Source organism: Schistocerca americana, chromosome X (assembly GCF_021461395.2).
Source record: "Schistocerca americana isolate TAMUIC-IGC-003095 chromosome X, iqSchAmer2.1, whole genome shotgun sequence".
Lineage (NCBI taxonomy): Eukaryota > Metazoa > Arthropoda > Insecta > Orthoptera > Acrididae > Schistocerca > Schistocerca americana.
The window spans coordinates 771,784,528-771,809,588 of NC_060130.1; the positions used below are offsets into that span (position 1 = coordinate 771,784,528).

Consider the following 25,061-nt stretch of genomic DNA (forward strand, 5'->3'; position numbering starts at 1 on the left):
TTCTTCAAGGTGATTCATAATGTTCGAGTGCAGTATATGCTCCAAAATCCTACTGCAAATTGAGGTCAGTGATATGGGTCTGTAATTCAATGGGTTACTCCTATTTCCTTTCTTGAATATTGGTGTGACCTGTGCTACTTTCCACTCTTTAGGAACAGACCTTTCGTCAAGAGAGAGGTTGTATATGATTGCTAAGAAAGGCGCTATTGTGTCTACATACTCTGAGAGGAACCTGATTGGTGTACCATCTGGACCGGAAGACTTGCCTTTCTTAAGTAATCTGAATTGTTTCGGAACACCTAACATATCTACTTTTATGTTACTCATGTTAACAGCTGTTCTGGATTCGAATTCTGGAATATTTACTTCGTCTTCTTTCGTGAAGGAATTACGGAAAACTGTATTTAGTAATTTCGCTTTAGTGGCACCATCATCAGTAACATTTCCATCGCTATCGCACAGTGACGGTATTGACTGTTTTTTGCCACTGGTGTACTTTACATACGACCAGAATCTCTTTGGGTTTCTACCATATTTTGAGACAATATCTCATTGAGGAAACTATTAAAAGCATCTCGCATTGACGTCCGCACTAAATTTCGAGCTTCCGTGAAACCTAGCCAGTCTTGGGGTCTCTTATACTTATGTGGTATAAATGGTCGTTATGTTCTGGCTGATCCATGAATATACAGTGTGGGCGAAATAAAACTGGCCCAGAAAATATTTACAATAAGACTAGTGCAATGTCTTCTGATGTCCGAACCCTTCTCGGATAGTTACCGTTTTCATTTGCTACGGAGCCCGTTTTGTGCCATTTTGCCACTACGTTTTGCATTGCAGGCTTTGCTGGAGGTTTTGTCAAAACACTTCCAGTTTTAAAATCTTGCGCAAACATTCTGCACACCAACTGTGTTTCGCATTTCACTCGACAATGAACACGCGCTGTTTTATCGACAACTCTATTTCGTGTTGCATTCAACTGCTTGCTGAACACGTCTGCTTTTCTCACTCACTCAAACGTTATAACACAGCAAAGTACTAGGGACAGGGCATGCGGGAAATGCGTATGCTCAGCCATACGACAGCAACCGATTGATTCATATCAGGGTTTGCAGCATTTTCTGTGATCGGCAGTTCTCCTGTTCATTAAAAAAGGTCAATTCTGTGTCACGCTATAAATATTTTCCAGGCCAATTTTATTTTGGCCACCCTGTATTTACTCAGCTCCTACAAGGCATCTTATCACAGCAGAATCAGGACTCTTACGGATCAAATCTAGTTAATCCTAGATTACTATACCCTCGTAAACTTTGCAACTGCAGTAGGATAAAAAACAGGACATTTTGTACTTAATTTGTTATGTAAATAGAGTTATTCTCCACCCAAAACTACGGTTTGGTAGTTTTGGTACAGTACATAAATGACGCAATAAATGGTAGGTTTACTGATAATATTGGTATCATTAGCACGGAAAGAAAAGCAAATAAGGAAGTGGGAGCTGACGACTTCTATTTGTTTATTTGGTTGTTTATTTTCCACATACTTAGAACTGCATAACATTCAGTGTTAGTCCATTGAGTATTTTATATCCTTAAGAATGTCAACTGCATTTCACTATTAACGACAGTTAGTGAATAGCGTAGATTCTGCGCTTTTGTGTAACCAAAGGAATTACTTCTGACAGCAGTAAAGTTTACATGCGCAAACATACAACCTCTACATAACTATTGTTGTTGTTTTGTACTCAATAGAACGTACTTCGTCATGATCAAAGGCAAGACTTTCCTGTTATTAATGATAAATGAGAAATCTATTTATAAATAACAGAAACATGTACAAATAAGTTCTACGATGTATTGAAGCGATATTTGATATATTTTTTGGTTTTGATGTTTTTTAAATTTCACTTTTTTCTGAGGAAATTGCGTTTTCCAGCGCTATATGATAAATCAGATTTTTTTTAAAAAATTTATATCACTACAGCATGCCTCTGTTTCACGTCACATACCACAATTTTCTAATAAAATCTGCATTAAACATTTACAATTTCAATTTTGCTCTAAATACTGTTTATTTTTAAGTAACAGACCGGAGGATAACTCTGTAGTTAAGAGTTGTGAGGTCATTTGTATACCCTCTCTCAATTTCTAGACAGTTCATCGCTTTCTAGGGGACTCCAGTAAGACACGAATCGCACACGTAAACAAAGTGATCGATAAGAGGTAGCGCCCGATAGGCGTGCAACACACCTAACGCACAGGTAATGCGGATACGCCCTTAACTCACCAAGGCTACTAGGAAAACTATCGCAGCTTATGCTCACTTATGATATTCTATGGTAGCCTACGGTATTGTATTGAACTGGGGACCTAGAAACGACGGAGAGCCTTCGTCCCCGCCATAGACCTCAGTGGTTCACAACCCCACAACAGGCTACAGCAATCCACTCACCCCTCTGCCACCCCACACCGAACCCAGGGTTATTGTGCGGTTCGGCCCCCAGTGGACCCCCCCTCCCCCCACACCTCCACCCCCACCCCCGGGAACGGCTCACACCAGACGATTGAAACCCCAAATGTTTGCGTGGTAGAGTAATTATGGTGTACGCATACGTGGAGACAGTGTTTGTGCAGCAATCGCCGACATAGTGTAATTGAGGCGGAAAAGGGGAACCAGCCCGCATTCGCCGAGGCAGATGGAAAACCGCCTTACAAACCATCCACAGACTGGCCGGCACACCGAACCTCGTCACCAATCCGCTCGGAAAGCAGTGCTTTAGACCGTACAGCCTACGGTACTTTTACAAATCCAAATGTAACACACCACTGGAGGTACCTAATGCATAACCTGTGAATTATGAATTCCTCTGAATAAATTTAGAGTAGTTTCTTTGGCAACAACTCTTGCCTCTGAAATGAACAGATAAACTGATTTAGTGGCGATGTTAATTTAGTTATATCAATGCCTACTCAAATTATTTCTAGACTTGAAAGATCAAATTATATTTTCCAACATTTAAAATCTCCGCTCGTAATTGAGTTGATTTCAGCCACTGATAACTCACAAATAAGTTCTAGGTATAAAATTACTTAAGTTAAATATCGACCACGTAAGTTCGTCTTTGTAGCCATTGAGTGGCCGCAGCTTGGAGTCTCGACAAATAACACTTTGTCCACCTGGTGGCCACTCAGGGGCTACAATTACACCTGCCCGCTGCTAAGAGAAAAATTATGTTCGGTTTAAGACATTTCAGCATGAAGAAAAAACACTTTTCCCTCCTGCAAAGTCTAAACGTCCGTGAACTGGATGTGAAAAGCATTAGTATGTCTGTTTATGTCTAAGTTGGCCCCGGAATGCAACGAGAGGAAGTTGGCTGAAAATATGACACTTTCATTAAAAGTCGTGTAGGAGTTTGAGCACTTCACTAAAATATGTGATTAAATACGTTACATTTTATTACACTTACGTTACTAATGCCCTTAGTAAAGCATTAGCGTAGCATCGCAAATGTCAGCACGTGGCTGGTATTAACATACGACTCAAAGTCTGTCTACAAAAACGTCACAATTTTAATTTACCTTAAATCTTGCTGGTATCAACGCCTTTTCGGAGTACCATGACGACATATCATTACGCTTTCCTCAATCCACTAAGCATACATGAGGAGTCAAAACCACCAAGCCTCTGCTGGAGGTGAACTTTAGCATGTCTCTCTGGGAAGTGACAGACTCCTGGACACATGCCACGTTCTGCTAGTTTCGCATTCCTTAAAAAGCTACAGTGTGTCACAGTGCGGTCATCCTCCAAACTCTGCCTACATTTTTTATCACAATTTAATATTTGTTTATATTAAATTCTTATTTCTTATCTCAGTCAGACGTCCTTCTACCGTAAGCTACTATTCACTCTTCTAAAATTGTCAGTTTTTATCATTGTTGTATTACTCTAATTATCTATTTTCTGTGATTTTCTGAATCTGCGCTTGGCGCGCAGTGTTCGTTAGTAGCCACTTCACGGGAGGACTGTAGGGAGTCTTCGGGTGCTCTCGGAAACTTGCCTGTACCAGAGTTCTGGCGCTCAAGTTGGTTATTTCCGAGAATCGGCGGTGTCTCCGACCTGCAAGCGGCCGGCACCACTAGCAACTCGCAGTATCCGCCCTGTCCAGCACAGAAAATCCAGCGCACCGAATCTAAGTGCCTATCTTCCTTAATGTACTTTAATAGCTGAATAGGAGGGTTGTATGGTCACAGACGGCTAGAGTCAAACCTGTAGAATAGTTAGAATCTTTAGTTCAGAGGAAGTTACAAAAGATAGTAAGTAAGACAGAGGTGAACAGCTTCGTGTCTGAGAACTACCGAGAAAATAAGCAAAAAAAACAGTACATTTAAAGTCGCCAGCTTCCGTATATAGACTGCTGCATAACTTATACAGGGTGTTTGAACAATCTATATTTTGAGAGGTTCTTCAAACGGCTGACGCTGAATGCACCCCGTTCAAAGCCTCTTATCAAGTACAAATATCTGGCAGTACCGGGAATCGAACCCAGATCCCCGCATGGCATTCTCCCCCTTTCTTCTTGTCTACTTTCTTTTGATTTGTTTCTTCGTTGTTATGTCCCTAGCCGTTCTTTGCGTATGTCGCCTGAGATCTTTCAAATTCTTTCGATGAGAACTACAATTGGCTGTTATTTTTAATTACGGAGTGTAGTGACTCTCCTGACCGAACTCGCTGAGCTACCGTGCCTCCTGCAATCAGATACGGAGGCAGACAATATAAACCCCAAATAAAATAAAAATATGCAGTAAACGTGGGCTGTATAGTACATCAAAGCGTCAAAGAAACTGGTATGGGTATGCCTATTCAAATATAGAGATATGTAAACAGACTGAATACGGTGTTGCGGTCGGCAATGCCTATATAAGACAACAAGTGTCTGCCACAGTTGTCAGATCGGTTACTGCTACTACAGTGGCAGGTTATCAACATTTAAGTGAATTTGAACGTGGTGTTACAGTCGGCGCACGAGAGATGGAACACAGCACCACCGAGGTAGCAGTGAAGTGGGGATTTTCCCGTACTGAAGAGCAAAAGAAACTGGCATAGGCATGCGAATTCAAATGTAGAGATATGTAAACAGGCAGAATAGGGCGCTGCGGTCGGCAGCCCCTAAATAAGACTCTCTGGCTCTGAGCACTATGGGACTCAACTGCTGAGGTCATTAGTCCCCTAGAACTTAGAACTAGTTAAACCTAACTAACCTAAGGACATCACAAACATCCATGCCCGAGGCAGGATTCGAACCTGCGACCGTAGCGGTCTTGCGGTTCCAGACTGCAGCGCCTTTAACCGCACGGCCACTTTGGCCGGCCCCTAAATAAGACAATAAGTGTCTGGCGCAGTTGTTAGATCGGTTACTACTGCTACAATGGCGGGTTTCAAGATTTAAATGAGTTTGAACGTGGTAATATAGTCGGCGCACGAGCGATGGGACACAGCATCGTGGAGGGAGCGATGAAGTGGGGATTTTTCCGTACGACCATTTCACGAGTGTACCACGAATATTGGGAATCCGGAAAAAAATCAAATCTCCGACATCACTGTGACCGGAAGAAGATCCTCCAAGAACGGGAACAACGACGACTGAAGAGAATCGTTCAACATGACAGAAATACAACCCTTCCACAAATTGCTGCAGATTTCAATGCTCGGCCATCAACAAGTGTCAGCGTGCGAACAAAAATGGTTCAATTGGCTCTGAGCACTATGGGACTTAACATCTGAGGTCATCAGTCCCCTAGAACTTAGAACTACTTAAACCTAACTAACCTAAGGACATCACACACATCCAAGCACGAGGCAGAATTCTAACCTGCGACCGTAGCAGTCCCGCGGTTCCGGACTGAGCGCCTAGAACCGCTAGACCACCGCGGCCGGCTGCGTGTGAACAATTCAACCAAACATCATCGCTATAGGCATTCGAAGCCGAAGGCCCACTCGTGTACCCTTGATAACTGCACGACACAAAGCTTTACATCTCGCCTGGAGCTGTCAACACCGACACTGGACTGCTGATGCCTGGAAACATGTTGCCTGGTCGGACGACTCTCGTTTCAAATTGTTTCGAGTGGATGGACGTCTACGGATATGGAGACAACCTCATGCATACATGGACACTGCATATCAGGAGGGGACTGTTCAAGCTGGTGAAGGGTCTGTAATGGAGTGGGGCGTGTGCAGTTGCAGTGATATGAGACCCCTCATCCGTCTACATACGACTCTGACAAGTGTCACATACGTAAGATCCTGTCTGATCACCTGCATCCATTCACGTCCATTGTGCATTCCGACGGACACGGAAAATTCCAGCAGGACAATGCGACACCCTACACCTCCAGAATTGCTACAGAGTGTCTCCAGGAAGATTATTCTGAGTTTAAACACTTTCGCTGGCCACCAAATTTCCCAGACATGAACGTTATTGAGCATATCTGGGATGCCTGGCAACGTGCTGTTCAGAAGAGATCTCCTCTCTCTCGTATTCTTACCCATATATGGACAGCCCTGCAGGATTCGTGGTGTTATTTCCCTCCAGCACTACTTAAGACATTAGTCGAATTCATGCCACGCCGTGTTGCGGCACTTCTGCGTGCTCGCGGGGGCCCTACACGATGTTAGGTAGGTGTACCAGTTTCTTTGGCTCTTCAGTGTACATACCGTAGGAGCTATGAGTACTTGTTCATCTTCGCTACTGTGAAACGCATCTCCTCTACCCCAAGCTCTTTGCTATTATGAGTGACAATAAAACAATTGAGGACACAGTCGTGTATTATTCTCCATGGATACAGCATGCAGTACACAACTGTTAGAGATGTGTTCCATGCATAGTGTTGAACCAGCCCATTTTCTCCGAAATGTCCGAGAACACTTCACACAAACATTTAATTCGTAATGGATTGGTCGGGAAGGTCCAGTTTGTTGTCCAGTTCATTTTCCCGATCATAATGGTTCAAATGGCTCTGAGTACTATGGGACTTAACATCTATAGTCATCAGTCGCCTAGAACTTAGAACTACTTAAACCTAACTAACCTAAGGACATCACACAACACCCAGTCATCACGAGGCAGAGAAAATCCCTGACCCCGCCGGGAATCGAACCCGGGAACCCGGCCGATCATAATTCCTTCGATTTTTCGATGCGGAAACACGCGAAATCTTTGGTGTATGCAAGCCCCATTGGTGACGTACGAACTTTAGAGGAACGCTTCATTAATGCCTGCCAGCGCATCCATGACAAAGACGGAGTTTTTCAGAGAGTGCGTGGTTCTCCTAAGACGTCTGGCAGAAGGATGCCTTAGTATGAATGGACACCATATTGAGCCCCTCCCCTAGCGATGGCTCACAAGGGCAGATCGTATTTAATAGCAAGCGGATTATGTTAGAGGCTCTGCTGTTTCACAGTAACGGAATAATATGTTCTCATTGGGTTACTCATTTGTTTACTGCGTTCTGTAGGTCGTTCTTAATAGCAAATAGCTTCGAGTAATATAGTGTGTTTCCCAGTAGCGACGATGAACAAGTGCTCATAGCCCTTGAGGGATGCATTTTAGACTCCACGTCTAATGGACATTTTTGTCTTGTTTTGGTCCATACTACCACATCTCGAAGTATGGAATTCTTCCGTATTTAACACTCTGTATTGAGAAATTCCACTTCGGTATGTCAGTGGTCCGCGTGTTTGCCTGCTATGCAGTGGAACCGGCTTCGACTCCCGATATTGCTAGGAATTTTTCCTTGGCGGGAGGGCTGGTCTGGTATGCACTCAGCCTCGGAACCAGATGACCATCTGTACCGCACCTTTATGACGCCATTGGCAGAGGGATACACGGCCGTCGGTCGGTCCCGATGGCCCAGAACGCGGAGCCTTGGTTTGGCTATATACAGAAACCTAGCTTCCGAAAGCAATAAACTGGTTTGATGCTTCCGCCGCAACAGCTGTCGCTACAAAAATGGCGTCAAATTCTTTGGGCTAAAGACCCAGAGGTAGTTCCTTATGCCCAAAGTGTTACAACTGATAGACTGGACGACGGATGAAATTTACGAATAAAGCTGCGGGTAACAACATTCTGCCAGCGTCTGCTGCGTCCTGAAATCCGGCCCAAGCACTAAAACTGTTCATACCTAACATTGACGACTCACTTCTCTCTGTAGTCTGAAACATTCTGCTGAAGGAGCAGATAAAAATAAGCTTTTTACGTTAGAATGAGTACTCACGTAGAAGGGAATGAGTCCCTTGGCGCGGTCGCGGCGCACGGCTTCGCGCAGGCGGTCCCCGCGCAGGCTGAGTTCGCTGTCGCTCGGCACGAAGCGCATCTGGACCAGACCGATGAGCCCCGCCTTCTCCACAGACGAATGCGCCTGCAACCACCACACATCACTTCTTCACACATCCACCGCTTACTTTATATTATTTATGGCATTTTCTGCACAGTTACACTCGTTATGGGTGGATGAGTTGCAAAGGAGCAAGTTGAACTGTGAGAAATAGTTGAAAATTTATAACAATTATCATCTCCACATGTAAAGTTTAACTTAAAATAATGGCAAACATTCAGCCTATACAAATACGTAAAACCAGCGAACGAATCTTACTCAGCATCAGGGTCATATGAAGGATCTAGAGACCCCCAGGCCAAACCTGTGGCGTGGGCTCGACGATGGGAAATTTTGCGATAACAGATCAGCATTTTAGAGCTGTTCCCTATTTAAAAGCTTGATATCCAGCGTTTAACGTTTATTATTTAACAGGACACAATTTAACTCTAAAATTTATGATTTAATGAAATTATGAGATTAAAAAACGAGAAGGACTGAAATCATTCAGGTATTCAATGTGATTCATTAAGATCTCTATGAACAACTATATTTAAAAAAAAAAACCTATAGTTGAGATTAATATCTACACAAAAATCAGTATTTTAGTTTTAGTAATAACATATCGTAACTATAAGCAAACAAGTTTACAAGTAAAATGCAAGATAAGAAAGTAAATATTTGCTAAATATTTAATTCAAATACAATACTTTTAAAAACAATCGGCCTTAAAACGAAAGTTTTAAGACAACTTAATAGCTGGCTCATGGAGCTACAACGCTAAAACGTCTACCAACGCAACTGTAGCGTTCACAAAAAGTAATAAGAACAGAAAGACTAAATCTAACGTGAAAAAATGAAAAGGTTCACAATGTGGTATTATGGAACTGTCTCGCAAAACCTCGCGAACATTTTTAAACACCGAGCGAGGTGACGCAGTGGTTAGCACACTGGACTCGATTAGGGAGGACGACAGTTCAAACCCGCGTCCGGCTATCCTGATTTAGGTTTTCCGTGATTTCCCTAAATCGATTCCGGCAAATGCCGGGATGGTTCACTTGAAAGGGCACTGCCGACTTCCTTCCCCATCCTTTACTAAGCCGATGGGACCGATGACCTCGCTGTATGGTCCCCTCCCCCAAATCAACCAAACAACCAACCATTTTTAAACTACGTGATATTAAAATAGCGTTCCAGACAAATAGGCTAAGTGGTTAGACACTGGACTCGCATTCGGGAGGACGACGGTTCAATCCCGCGTCCGTCCATCCCGATTTAGGTTTTCCGTGATTTCCCTAAATCGCTCCAGGCAAATGCCGGGATGGTTCCTTTGAAAGGGCACGGCCGACTTCCTTCCCCATCCTCCCGTACTCCGATGAGACCGATGACCTCGCTGTCTGGTCTCCTTCCCCAAAACCAACCAACCAACCAACCAACAAATAGGCTAGTGACGTATAACTTGATACATGGCGCCGGTAAAAAGATAAATAAGTTAGAAAGATCGATAGTTTATAAAATTAGTTGCGCATCGTGTGATTCATAGTCTATTGGACAGACAACAAACATAAATATGCATTCAGGCTGGGTAATTATGACAAATCAGCTGTTGGGAATCATGTTTATGAAACAGGTAATCCCCTTAAGGGAATAAATGAAGACTTGGAAATCTTGCACATAGAAAAGCAAGAGAGGGAACTCGACTTGCTGGAAGAACTGGAGATCGCCATTCATGAAAAACATGGCAATATTCTGAATCCGCAAGGTAATAACAACGGAATCAGATTTCTTAACGCCTTTGTAGAATTATTTTAAGGCAGATACGTAATTATAAATCTGCATTGCCTCTTTGACGAAATAGCTAGAAGCTACCGACCATAGACTGAAATGAGGAGAATGCAGGCGACCAGTAGAACACCATTATGGTTGAGTCACTAGCTACGCCTAAGCAGTAATACCTTGGACGTGTCTGTTCACAACTGACCCCGGAGCTCTGCATAAGCGTCAACTTCACACTCTTGGGGCCCAAGATAGATGAACACAAAGCGGCCTGGTGCAGTATGGGTTGCGAGACGAGACTGCCACTGACTGAAGTCTTCGATTTTAACGTAAGATGAGGACCTATAGTCCATCTGACGGTATGTGACGGAGGGTACCTTGAGCACCTCTATCGGTTCTCCCTTCTATTCCAGTCTCGTATTGTTCGTGGAAAGAAAGATTGTTGGTATGCCTCTGTGTGGGCTCTAATCTCTCTGATTTTATCCTCACGGTCCTTCGCGAGATATACGTAGGAGGGAGCAATATACTGCTTGACTCCTCGCTGAAGGTATGTTCTCGAAACTTCAACAAAAGTCCGTACCGAGCTACTGAGCGTCTCTCTTGCAAAGTCTTCCACTGGAGTTTATCTATCATCTCCGTAACGCTTTTGCGATTACTAAATGATCGTGTAACGTGCGCGCTGCTCACAGTTGGATCTTCTCTATCTCTTCTATCAACCCTATCTGGTACGGATCCCACACCGGTGAGCAGTATTCAAGCAGTGGGCGTACAAGTGTACTGCAACCTACTTCCTTTGTTTTCGGACTGCAGTTCCTTAGAATTCTTCCAATGAATTTCAGTCTGGCATCTGCTTTACCGAGATTAATTTTATATGGTCATTCCATTTTAAATCACTCCTAATGCCGACTCCCAGATAATTAATGGAATTAACTGCTTCTAGTTGCTGACCTGCTACACTGTAGCTAAATGATAAAGGATCTTTCTTTCTTTGTATTCGCAGCACATTACACTTGTCTACAACTTGATGATGAGAGCATTGTCTCTCGAAATTCGTTGTTGAGTTTTGTGTGGGGCGAAAATTACGGTTGAATGCTACTAATTTTTCCTGTAGAAACATAAATGGATAACATTAACTCTTAATGGTCAATTGGATACCTCTTATAATTTATATTAATGAAGGTACATATGATATCTTCATGGTTTGTGGGTCTTAAAACATCACTTTCAATACTAACCGAAGTAGAATTTTCCGTTATAACGGTCATGATAGTCGCTTGACCATGCTACGACGTCACGAGTCAGTATGCTATCTGTCAGACGCTTTAGATCTGAATACGTCTCATACGTTTCCCTCTATGTCTCGTTAGCCAGTTAAGGTATATGAAAGTTTGGGCTTCCCCCGCTTCAAAAGCAGTACATGCGTCTCGTGACAGGAAGTAAAAATACTGTATTTACGGGTCCTAGTTTGGGTGATATGAGGTATGGAAGAAATGGGCTTTCTACGAAATCGAAGTCGCTCCAAACTGTCAAAATTTCAAAAGTTTCAGTGATTTTACCAACTAAAGCGTCGCGCGTCTAAACGGGCGCCTCTGGGCACTGGATGTTAGGGAGCAAGGGGTGAGAGATTTGAATGTTGGCTCAAATTTCATCAGTTTCCCGTTGAAAACTACAGCTGAACAAGCTCATACAAAATAGTCATGTCGACATCTTGTGTGGCAGTAAGAGCTCCCGCACCACAGTTTTAAAATAAAGATACACTTTCTGACAAAAAACGTGAAGCACCCACAAGCTATGGACGAATGTCAATGTACAGCTAAGCCTAAACACCATAGGTGGGTATGTAAATCATCAGAGCAGCAGTTATCAATGACAGGTAGAACACATTGCATTAACGTTATTACAAGGCGTCGTTGGGTATATATGGTGCGTGAACAGAATAAGATATTGAGTGATTACTGTGAACGACACAAAGATGCCGCGTACTCGTGTGAGAAAGCGTTATCAACACCTGACAAAATTTGAAAGCTGCCTCATTGTGGGTCTCGATTTGGCCGAATGGTCGAATCGTGTTTTCGGGGCGGTCGGATGTGACAGTGCCCTGATGTGTGATTGCATGGGAACCTGGGGGCAGGCATACTAGTCCAAACCACAACGTCGGACCACCACATGGGAACCGTACTGTGCACAGAGCACGTCCGAGAATAAGTAATGGACTCCCTGCAACATTCTGTGTCATCCCACGCTATTGGTCGGAGACTAGCAGCGGCCGGACTAGGGAGTTATCGTTCCAAACCGTTAACACAACATAAAAATTGGCTGCGTTTGGAGTGGTGTCGTGGTGATGAATGGTGTCGCATTGCGTTCTGGAATGAATCACGGTTCAGCACCACACCTGACGCCCATCGTTGGCGAGTATGAAGACAACCTGGAGTGCTGTCCACTTCGTCAACCATTTTGGTGATGCACAGCGGTGTAACTCCTAGCGTCATGGAGTGACGAGCCATCAGGTATGACTTCAGATCATGGCTGGTAGCAACTGAGGAACTCTGATGGCTCAACATCCTGCGTCCTCGTGTGTTAAATCTCATGCGACAGCATCACGATACTATTTTTCAGGGGAGAAAATGCTCTCCCACCCATGAACTGTTTATGTGAAGCTGGGGTACTTTTGCCTCCTGAAAGATCGCTAGATCTGCCCTTGGTACAACATGTATGGGACTAGCTCGAAGTCAGTTCCATCCTAGCATTGGTATCCAGGTTAGAAGAGACTATTTGCAACAGCTTTGGACCAGCATGCTACAGGAGAGGATACGATGGATTTACGACACCCTTCCTAATCGAATCGGTGCACGCATCCAGGCCAGAAGGCGTGCAACGTCATGCTGATACGTGGGCTCGTACTGTTAAGTTATTTACCGATTTGACTTACTACTATAATCATTGAAATAACAGCCCTTACCCTGTCAACCCACGAAGTTCCATTGCGTTTCCTACTCGCCTTCTGGGTGCTTCACTTTCTTCGCCAGTCAGTGTATTTTGTATTTTAAATTTTTATGTTGCGAGCCTCTATGTAATGTGGCACCTTAGGTGGCTACCTAGATGATCTGCGCGTAAATGCAGCTCTGCTCAGCGTACAGAATAGCACACTTCTCGTAAGTTAACAACAATAAGTAAAGGTATGTATATTGTTTTTATTCGTTGTACGTAGCGTATACAGAAATTAGATGGCCAAAAATGGTTCAAATGGCTCTGAGCACTATGCGACTTAACTTCTGAGGTCATCAGTCGCCTAGAACTTAGAACTAATTAAACCTAACCAACCTAAGGACATCACACACATCTATGTCCGAGGCAGGATTCGAACCTGCGACCGTAGCGGTCGCTCGGCTCCAGACTGCAGCGCCTAGAACCGCACGGCCACTCCGGCCGGCTTAGATGGCCAAATTGTAAATCATTACAACCAGGTAACGTTTATTAGAGTTGTGGATCTGCAGTCGTGATCATTAATTTAAAAAAAAATTACTTTTGATCATTTTGCACTTCACTTACGTCAAATCTCTGACAGCAGATCGTATAGGGAAAAGGTACAACAGAGGCTAAGTCACAGCAGCTGCATCCCCATGCTCTAAATGATTTCCTAGTGGTATAAATCCAAAAGACAATTCCACCAAGACATCACATTCTTTCATGAATGAGTTGTTATATTCACAAATGGGGCCGCGTGGCGTAGCCGCGCAGTCTGAGGCGTCTTGTCACGATCCGCGAGGCTCCCCCCGTCAGAGGTTCGAGTCCTCCCTCGGGCATGGGTGTGTGTGTCGTCCTTAGAGTAAATTAGTTTAAGTTAGATTAACTAGTGTGTAAGCTTAGCGACCGATGACCTCAGCAGTTTGGTCCCACAGGAACTTACTACAAACCACCAAACTGCTACATGCGATGATGACTATCACTGCGTGCACCCTTGCACGAGTACAATTGAAGCTCCTGGTATGAACGTCAATTGGTTAGGACAATTAGCATTTCGCATATGTCACTCTGACGTTAATATCAGGTATGTGTTCCTTTCTGATTATACTGTATTCCAGGATAGTATATACTTTGCGATCATCGTTTCGAAACCTTTTAAGTTGTAGTATCTCTGCAAAACTACAAAGATCGTTTTCGGGAGAGCACCTAATTAATCTGTGCAGGAACGTTTGATTTGGAGAGTAATAATTTGCCGATACTTCACTTAATGTTCGAGCGCTAAGTTTGGTATCACCGAGGAACAATGCTTCCAATATTTCCTTTCTCCCACATCAAACGACAGTTTTTGTAGATTCATTTGCATAAAACTTGCTTACTGTAATTTCTTTTACCAGTGAGTTCTTTCAGTTCATCTACGCCTTGTTTATGTAGTTCTGATCTCATAAATGTTGCCACAGTGTGCGAATAATTGTATTTTATGAAATGTTTTTTAAACACTTGCATCATTTTACCACAGATCAGAATTAATTATTTTAGTCAGAACTGGGAAAAATAGCCTTAGAACATCACTCCACATCCATCGAAATGCGATAGCTCAGTGAACTTGGCAACTCAATGGCAAAATAATAGATGTCAGTTAATGATTTACAACAAGCTACTGTAGAGTGACAATGCATTTCTTGAAAGTACTGTGACAAAAAGTAATTGAAAGATAACAGAACATGGTGACAAGATCGCTGTCTCGCACGGGGAAGGTCTGACATGAATGAAATTCAGCTTTCTGTTACTTTGGTACGTGTTATGCAGTTATCTGAATCTATTGTACATTTGATGCACGTAATTATTTTGTCAATAAAGCTTTCGAAAATAGTCACGTTTTGTATATTTCATTCAAATGGATAAATCTGAACAGAGTGGTCTTGTATTCTTTGTTTTCGATGGTTAATTTCCTACTGAAATTCAGTCGTAGTTGACGACAACTTAGCAGTAGTATACTCCATAATTACGAAATGAGTAGCTGTATTCCATGCGGACGTATTTTCCATGGCAATGAACCAGATGAGCAATGCCCCAAAATTAATAAAACAGCGCAAACCATAGAAAAAGTGCACACACAGCACGGTGTTGGACGATCGGCGAATAAAGATGTGCGACATAGGTGGTATTATAAAAAGTTTACGATACCTTTTGAAGGAATAATTAACTATTAAAATGTTTTCCGCAATGAACTAATCAAAAGCTTTGCATTTACGTCTATACTCCGCAAGTCACCTTGCTGTTTGTGGCGGAGGGTACTTCGTCTACTATTGCTACTTGCCCCCTGTCCTGTTCCAGTCGCGAATAGTTCACGGGAGGAACGATTGCTGGTAAGCAACCATGTGGGCTCGAATCTCGCTAATTTTATATTCATGGTCTTTCCGTGAGATGTAGGTACGAGGACGCAGTATATTTGTTGACTCTTCTAGGAAAGTACGCTCTCGGAGCTTCAACGATAAACCACACGGTGATGCAGAACGCCTCTCTTGCAGCGTTTGCCACTGGAGCTGTTTTATTATCTCTATGAGGCTTTCGTACTTATTAAATAAACCAGTAACAAAACCTGCTGCTCTTCTTTGGATCTTCTCTATTTCATCTATGAGTCCTATCTGATGCGGATCACATACTGACGACCATTATTCAAGTATTGATCGAACGATGGTTTTGTAAGCTACTTACTATGGACTACATTTCCCGAGGATTCTGCCAATGAATCTCAGTCTGGCATCTGCTTCACTCGCGATTAATTTTGTGTGTTCGTTCGCCTTCACATTGCTCTGTGCCCATACTCCTAGATATTTTATGGAGTATCTGCTTCCAGTGATTGTTCTGCAATAGTTTAATCATCCAGTAAAGGGTATTTCTGTCTAGGTATTCACAGCACGTTACATTTGTTTACGATGAGTGCTAATTTCCATTCGCTGAAGCAAGTGTCGATCCTCCGAGGGTCTTCCTGCACATCTCTACAATTTTCTAGAGTTGCTTCTTCTCTGTATACAAACCATCATCCGCGAAAAGCCTCACGGATCTTCCTGCATTATCTGCTAAGTCATTTATATACAGGCTGATTCAGTTGTCCCTACGTATGAGCTTTATGCAGCCCACAATGCATTCAAAAACCAAACGCAAGATTTTCATATTCTTTCGCTCGCTACACGCAAACTATTAGTACGACAGGAAAAATGAACAGGTTATTTTTGTATGTGTTGTATTGCAGTTAAATTTTGTACTGGGATACGTTTTCGCTGGAAGCCACGGTTTTCTACTTTTTCAAGAAAAATGGATTTGAAGGTCATTTTTGTACATTTTTCTTGAATAATTTGAAAGCTACGCGCTTTAGCGAAAACGTATCTCAGTACAAAATGTAACTACATTCAGTTTCCTCCAAAAAGGCCCTGTTCATTTTTTCCGAAGAACTAGAGTTGCGCTCTACCAAAACTACAGTTCGGTAGTTTTGGTACAGTATCTGGCTCTGAGCACTATGGGACTTAACATCTGAGGTCATCAGTCCCCTTGAACTTAGATCTATTTAAACCTAACTAACCTAAGGACATCACACACATCCATGCCCGAGGCAGGATTCAAACCTGCGACCGTAGCGGTCTCGCGGTTCTAGACTGAAGCGCCTAGAACCGCTCGGCCACTGGGGCTGGCGGTACAGTACGTAAATAACATAGTAAATGCTAGGATTACCGGTAGTGTTGGTACCATTGATGGGAAAAGAAACATAAATGAATGTGTGACAGAGGAACCGGCAGCCGAAAACGTCTCTTTGCGTTTTGTTTGTGTCTTTATTTTGCGCGTAATTAGAACCATGTATCATTCAGTGCTTGTCCGTTGTGTACTTTATATATTTACAAAATTTAATTGCATTTTATAAGTAGAAAAAAATTAGCTACAGACATAACTTCTGCGCGTTTATGTAATCAAAACAACTACTTTTGATGCAAGTGCAGCTTACATGTAGAAATACAGCAAAATCTACATAATTACTGTTGTTATTTAGTACTCAACAGAATGTTCTTCATCATGATCAAAGGCGAGAAATTCCTGTTATAAATGATAAGTGCAATAACAGAAATATATTTATGTAAGCTCTACAACATACTGTTTGATATGCTTTTGTTTTGAATTTTTTTTTATTTTACCTTTTTTGAGGGATCTGTGTTTTCTAGATCTGAATTTTTATGTTATTACTTCAACATACCTCTGTTTCACATTGTAAATCAACAACATTTGAATCAAACCTGAACTAAACAACGACAGTTTCAGTTTTGCTATAAATGCTGTTTATTTTTAAGTAACAGACAAGAGGATAACTATGTAGAAAGAAAATGTTCCGTATATATATATATATATATATATATATATATATATATATATATATATATATATATATATAGTGTTACAAAAAGGTACGCCCAAACTTTCAGGAAAAATTCCTCACACACAAAGAAAGAAAATATGTTATGTGGACATGTGTCCGGAAACGCTTACTTTCCATGGTAGAGTTCATTTTATTACTTCTCTTCAAATCACATTAATCATGGAATGGAAACACACAGCAACAGAACGTACCAGCGTGGCTTCAAACACTTTGTTACAGGAAATGTTCAAAATGTCCTCCGTTAGCGAGGATACATGCATCCACCCTCCGTCGCATGGAATCCCTGATGCGCTGATGCAGCCCTGGAGAATGGCGTATTGTATCACAGCCGTCCACAATACGAGCACGAAGAGTCTCTACATTTGGTACCGGGGTTGCGTAGACAAGAACTTTCAAATGCCCCCATAAATGAAAGTCAAGAGGGTTGAGGTCAGTAGAGCGTGGAGGCCATGGAATCGGTCCGCCTCTACCAATCCATCGGTCACAGAATCTGTTGTTGAGAAGCGTACGAACACTTCTACTGAAATTTGCAGGAGCTCCATCGTGCATGAACCACATGTTGTGTCGTACTTGTAAAGGCACATGTTCTAGCAGCACAGGTAGAGTATCCCGTATGGAATCATGATAACGTGCTCCATTGAGCGTAGGTGGAAGAACATACTGACGAAACTAAAATGAGTTCTAACATGGAAATTAAGCGTTTCCGGACACATGTCCACATAACATCTTTTCTTTATTTGTGTGTGAGGAATGTTTCCTGAAAGTTTGGGCGTACCTTTTTGTAACACCCTGTATATATATACAGGGTGGTCAGAAAATGTCTGAAATGCTTGTCGTGATGTTGTAGGGCAGATTGTACTGAAACATAAATGTTAAGAAAAAAATTCGATACGTTGCTCCGTTTCCAAGTTATTTAGCATAGAATTTGGCCAATCGGGGCGTCGCGCGCTCACACTCAAGCTGCCTGCCAGGGGCGGTGTTGCCCAACGAATGCTTTGACTCGTTAGCTGAAACTTGAATTTACGCGTGCGGCGATCTGATTGGCTAACTTTAATGCTAAATAACTCGGAAACGGCGCAACGTATCTCTTTTTTTTTTAACATTTATGTCTCAGTACAATCTTCACTATATCATCACGACAAGCGTTTCAGACATTTTCTGAAATGCTTGTCGTGATGTTGTAGGGCAGATTGTACTGAGAGATAAATGTTAAGAAAAAAATTCGATACGTTGCTCCGTTTCCGAGTTATTTAGTATGGAATTTGGCCAATCAGGGCGTCGGGCGCTCACACTCAAGCTGCCTGCCAGGGGCGGTGTTGCCCAACGAATGCTTTGACTCGTTAGCTGAAACTTGAATTTACGCGTGCGACGATCTGATTGGCTAACTTTAATGCAAAATAACTCGGAAACGGTTAGTTAGGTTTAAGTAGTTCTAAGTTCTAGGGGACTGATGACCTCAGTAGTCATATAGTGCTCAGAGCCCTCTATACAAGTCTTCTGGACAAGCTGGATCAAAAGGCATATGAGAGGATGTCTAGATTTAAAAGAAGTGAACTCACTGTATATTGCGCAGTTTACCCTGCCACAGAAGTCCATTGTCAATGAGGAAACGTAGGAATATGAAGTATGAACTGTTGCCAGATCCAACCTATACGTCAGACTTGACATTCTCTGACTTCCCTGTATTTCTACATCTAAAAAAGACGAAAAAGGGTGAAGCCGGGAAACTTTTCGAGTTCAGTGGAAGGGTTATGGCAGACGTAGATGGATATTACGCAGGCTTTCCAGAGTAGCACATGTGGTATGGAAACTACTTACTGGAAAATGTTGGGCAATAAAGGTTAACATTAAAGGGAACTACGAATTCACCGGAAAAAAATTGATCACCCCACTGCGCACACACAGATGAATTATTAAGACTGTGCAGATGGCCAAGCGACTGAATAACGTGCTCCAGCGCGTGCGCAGTGCCTCTAGGTGAGCATAAAGCAATGGCTATCTGTGAGACGTTTATGTTTCAAGTGGGCATTGTACGTAAACGTGGCTAAATGTAAGGACGTGACAGAGAGACAAAAAGCGCCAATCGTAGTTGGTGTGTGAAGTTGCTGGATTTGTTGATGTTTCACGGTGGACTTTTCCACTACCTACAAGCGGTGGTGTAACACACGTGGCGATGAAACACAATATCAGAATTGTGGTGAGAAAAATATCCTGACTGAGAGTGACCAAAGACCCGTTTCACCCCTTGTGCATCAAAATCGATCCAAACCGGATAGGAACTGCTGCAGACAATGAATGAAGGTCCATCACAGCCCGTTAGCAAGAGAGCATTCCGACGAAAACTGCATGCAATGAACATTGGAATCGTTCACCTCGCAAGAGACCATTGCGAACATAGACATTTAAAGACGATAACAGCAAAGTTCATCGGGGAGGAAGAATATGTGACTGGTTTTCTGAACACTCCCTCACATTTCTAGCCTGCAAAATCACCAGACTTGAACCCCACAGAAACTCTGTAGAACATGTTGTAAAATGTAAACTTTCACGGCCGGAATTGTCATGTTGTTGTTGTTGTTGTGGTCTTCAGTCCTGAGACTGGTTTGATGCAGCTCTCCATGCTACTCTATCCTGTGCAAGCTTCTTCATCTCCCAGTACTTACTGCAACCTACATCCTTCTGAATCTGTTTAGTGTATTCATCTCTTGGTCGCCCTCTACAATTTTTACCCTCCACGCTGCCCTCCACTGCTAAATTTGTGATCCCTTGATGCCTCAGAACATGTCCTACCAACCGGTCCCTTCTTATTGTCAAGTTGTGCCACAAACTCCTCTTCTCCCCAATCCTATTCAATACCCCCTCATTAGTTATGTGATATACCCATCTAATCTTCAGCATTCTTCTGTAGCACCACATTTCGAAAGCTTCTATTCTCTTCTTGTCCAAACTATTTATCGTCCATGTTTCACTTCCATACATGGCTACACTCCATTCAAATACTTTCAGAAACGACTTCCTGACACTTAAATCTATACTCGATGTTAATTCCCACTATATCTAGCTTTAACCTATCCATTTCCCTTTTTAAATTTTCTTCTCCTGATAACGACGTCCTCTTGAGTAGTCCCCGCCCGGAGATCCGAAAGGGGGACTTTTTTACCTCCGGAATATTTTACCCAAGAGGACGCCATAATCATTTGTCATAATTAATAAAATATTCCGGGCTATTACGCAGTGGTCGAAGGGATTTCACTTTTAAACCCTACGTTTTATCCCCATCTGCGGAGAACATTTTCAGGGAGGGTCGTAACTTTGTTGAATGTCCGATTCACACACTGACTCGCTCTTGAGTAGCGAGTACTGAGTAGCGAGCGAGGGTGCGAATCGGACATTCGAGAAAGCTACGATGCCCCTTGAAAATATCCTCCGGAGACTGGGACGAAACGACGGGTTTTAAAGTGAAATCCTTTCGACCACGGCGTAATAGCCCAGAATATTTTATTAATCACCTGTAGGACATGTTGGAACAGCAGGCAAAACGCCGACACCAGCATCCCCGCAATCTGGTGGAACTGCGGGATCAAATCCTCGGTGAGTGGATTAACCGAGATACGATGTATCTGCACAACCTTGCGGACTCACTTCGGACCGAATCCAGGCGGTTATCAAGTCCAGGGGCGGAATTTCACGGTGTTACATGATATTTGTAATGATTTCTCTAGGGGTTACTAATTTTTTGTTCGGTGAGCTTAACTGAATCTTTCACTACAAGCCTGAGAACTTATCATCTTGCTCTCTACCTTAGTCTAGATCAAAGAAAATGGTGAGTAACCGAGCCTGTAAGAAAAGGGCGAGGAGGTTACCTGGTCGGAGCAGTAGGCGACGAGGCGGGCGTTGACCTCTGCGTCCTCCAGGTCTGGGCAGCGGCGCTGCGCCCTTTGGATGGCTTCGGTGCGACCCGCCAGCAGGCTCACCAGCGTCGCCTCACTCGCCGTCGTCTGCGCACATAATATATACTCTCGTATATCTAACTGGCATCAAGCCTACCGTCCACTGAGTACATCAACTCGTTAACACTCAAGATGTATGTACGAGGTTTGTCCGGAAAATACGTATAAAAGCTGAATAATGTCTTTATGTTACAAGTTGCAGTCACCGCCAGGTGGGACTACTGCTGTAATCAATCCCATCAACGCTCAGTTCGAGTCAGAGCACTCTGCGTGAAGGTGGTAGTCTGCGGCAGCTTGTTGACCGTTACCCTTTTTCACCTGCCGTCGGCATGGAGCTCTCTCTGATTGAGGAACAGCGCGTCAACATCAAGTTTCTTGCAAAGCTAGGCAAGAATGGCCGTGAGATTTTTGAGCGTTTGAAACAGGTTTACGGAGACAATTCTCTGAAGGAACCAACTGTGAACAAGTGATTAAAAAGGTTCCGGGATGGCCGAGAAGAAGTGAACGATGACCCTCGCCCAGGACGCCCGTCGACATCGAGTTCCGATGCAAATGTTGAACGAATTCGGGCTTGTGTTCTTAAAGACCGTAGATTGACAGTCAGAATGATTGCTGACGAGCTGTCAATCCCCAAAACAATCGTTCACGAAATCCTGACACAAAAACTTGAAATGAATAAATTGTGTGCGAAAATCGTACCGAAGCTCTTGACGCCAGAACAGAAAGCAAAGAGGGTCGAGTGCTGTGAGGATTGGTTGGAAGCAGAGGAACGAGGGGACTTTCTCAACCGAGTCATCACTGGAGACGAGTCCTGGTTTTAAGAATTCGATGTGGAGCTCAAATCTCAAGGCAAGGAATGGAAACTAGCAGGAGAACCGAGAACAAAAAGGTCGCGAAAATCAAGGTCCAATGTGAAGACAATGTTGATTGTTTTCTTTGATTCTAGGGGCATTGTTCACAAGGAATTTGTCCCTCCCGGCCAGAGAGTGAACGGAAATTTTTACGTTGAGGTTATGACACGTCTCAGATCTCGTGTGGTCCGAGTTCGACCGGAGTTGGCAAAAGGGGGCAGGTGGGTCCTTCATCACGACAATGCGCCCGCTCACACGTCCCTCGTTGTGCGCGAGTTTTTGGCCCGAAGCTCAATCACCTTGACAGACCACCCGCCTTATTCACCGGATTTAGCCCCGCGTGACTTCTTCATGTTCCCGAAATGCAAAATGGTGCTTCGGGGGCGGCACTTGGGAGATGTGGAAGCCATCAAGGCGGAAATGACACGGCAACTGAACAACATCGCAACTGAAGACTTTCAGAAATGTTATCAACAGCCCGCATCTCGTGGTCGTGCGGTAGCGTTCTCGCTTCCCACGCCCGGGTTCCCGGGTTTGATTCCCGGCGGGGTCAGGGATTTTCTCTGCCTCGTGATGGCTGGGTGTTGTGTGACGTCCTTAGGTTAGTTAGGTTTAAGTAGTTCTAAGTTCTAGGGGACTGATGACCATAGATGTTAAGTCCCATAGTGCTCAGAGCCATTTGAACCATTTGTTATCAACAGTGGAAACGGCGTTGGCAGAAGTGTATCGTGTCTCAGGGCGAGTACTTTGAAGGAGACCATATTGTAATACCTGAATAATTGTAAAATAAAGTTATTATTCAACTTTTATACGTATTTTCCGGACAAACCTCGTATTTCCTTGCCTGAAGGTCCTGAGGGGAAGGTGCAGCCTCCCCTGCGTAGAGGCTCATGCAAGTGATGAGTATGGAGTTTGTGTCGTTTTTGTCTTACTTTTGCTACCTTTGTCGTTGTTGTTGTCATTATTGTTGTTCATGATGATGATGACGACGACGATGATGACGATGATAGAGGGGGTGAAACAGAGTGCCTGCTCATCACTGAAGTGAACAAAGTCAGGGGTTTACGATATGCACATATACAGATGGCGGTAGTATCGCGTACACAAGGTAGAAAAGGACAGTGCATTTGCGGAACTGTCATTTTTACTCGCGTGATTCATGTGAAGAAGTTACCGAGGTGATTATAACAGCACGACAAGAATTAACAGAATTTGAACGCGGAATAGGAGGTGGAGCTGGACGCATAGGCCGTTCCATTTCGGAAATCGTTAGGCAGTTCAATATTCCGAGATCCAGTGTCAATAGTATGCCGAGAAGACCAAATTTCAGGCATTACCTCTCATCATGGACAAGGCAATGGCCGATGGTCTTCACTTAACGACCGAGAGCAGCGGAGTTTGCATAGCGTTGTCAGAACTAACGGACGACTGACACTGTGCGAAATACCTTCAGAAATCAATGTGGAACTTACGGCGAACGTGTTCTTTAGGATAATGCGGTGAAGTTTGACGTTAATGGGATATGGCAGCGGACGACCGACGCGAGTGCCTTTGCTAGCAGCAGCGCCTCTCCTGGGGTCGTGGCCATATCAGTTGGACCTTGGACGACTGTAAAACCGTGGCCCGGTCATGTGAGTCCAGATTTGAGTTGGTAATAGCACATGGTAGGATTCGAATGTGGCCAAAACCCCACGAAGCCACGGATCCGAGTTATCAACGAGGCACTCTGCAAACTGGTGGCGGCTCCATAATGATGGGGGCTTTGTTTACATGAGATGGACTGGGTCCTCTAGTCCAACTGGGCCGATCATTGACTGGAAGTGGTTATGTTCTGATACTTAGAGACCATTTGCAGCGATTCATGGACTTGATGTTAGCCGGCCGCTGTGGCTGGGCGGTTCAAGGCGCTTCAGTCCGGAACCACGCGGCTGCTACGGTCACATGTTAGAATCCTGCCTCGGGCATGGACGTGTGTGATGTCCTTAGGTTAGTTAGGTTTAAGTAGTTCTAAATCTAGGGGACTGATAACCTCAGATGTTAAGTACCACAGTGCTTAGGGCCATTTGAACAATTTTGAACTTGATGTTCCCAAATAACGATAGAATTTTTATTGATGACAATGCGCTATGTCACTGGGCCACCACTAGTCAGGATTAGTTTGAACAACATTATGCACAATTGTATGGAATGTTTGGCCACTCAGATCGCCTGACGTGAATCTTATCGAACATTTATGGAATATTATTGAGAGGTCAGTTTGTGCACAAAATCCTGCACTGTAAATATTTTCACAGCTTGGTCCAATATTTCTGCTGTGGACTTCCAACGACTTGTTAAACCCATGTCGCGACGAGTTGCTGCATTCCACGAGGCAAAAGGAAGTCCGATACTTTTGTCACCTGGGATGATGATGTTCAGATGTGTGTGAAATCTTATGGGACTTAACTGCTAAAGTCATCAGTCCCTAAGCTTACACACTACTTAACCTAAATTATCCTAAGGACAAATACACACACCCATGCCCGAGGGAGGATTTGAACCTCCGCCGGGACCAGCCGCGCAGTCCATGACTGCAGTGCCTAGACCGCTCGGCTAATCCCGCGCGGCTGTCACCTGGGCCTCCGAATTAACTTTCCTAACCCATGGACAGATCACCCTGCACAGTATCATACGCCCTCACTTCATAACCTGCTCTAGAGAGGTATGGAATTTAATCCATGACGTT

At 43.6% G+C, this 25,061-nt stretch overlaps 1 protein-coding gene across 1 annotated transcript in view; it reads right to left on the reverse strand.

Moving 5' to 3' along the window:
* The window catches only part of LOC124555426 (histidine decarboxylase), a 387,573-nt gene that overhangs the window by 134,815 nt on the left and 227,697 nt on the right, over positions 1–25,061 (reverse strand). Inside the window, exons 6-7 of the mRNA XM_047129330.1 lie at positions 21,399–21,533; positions 8,274–8,417 (exon numbers count right to left, since the gene is read on the reverse strand). Coding sequence (XP_046985286.1) covers positions 8,274–8,417; positions 21,399–21,533 — 279 coding nt within the window. The remainder of the gene's footprint in view (positions 1–8,273; positions 8,418–21,398; positions 21,534–25,061) is intronic.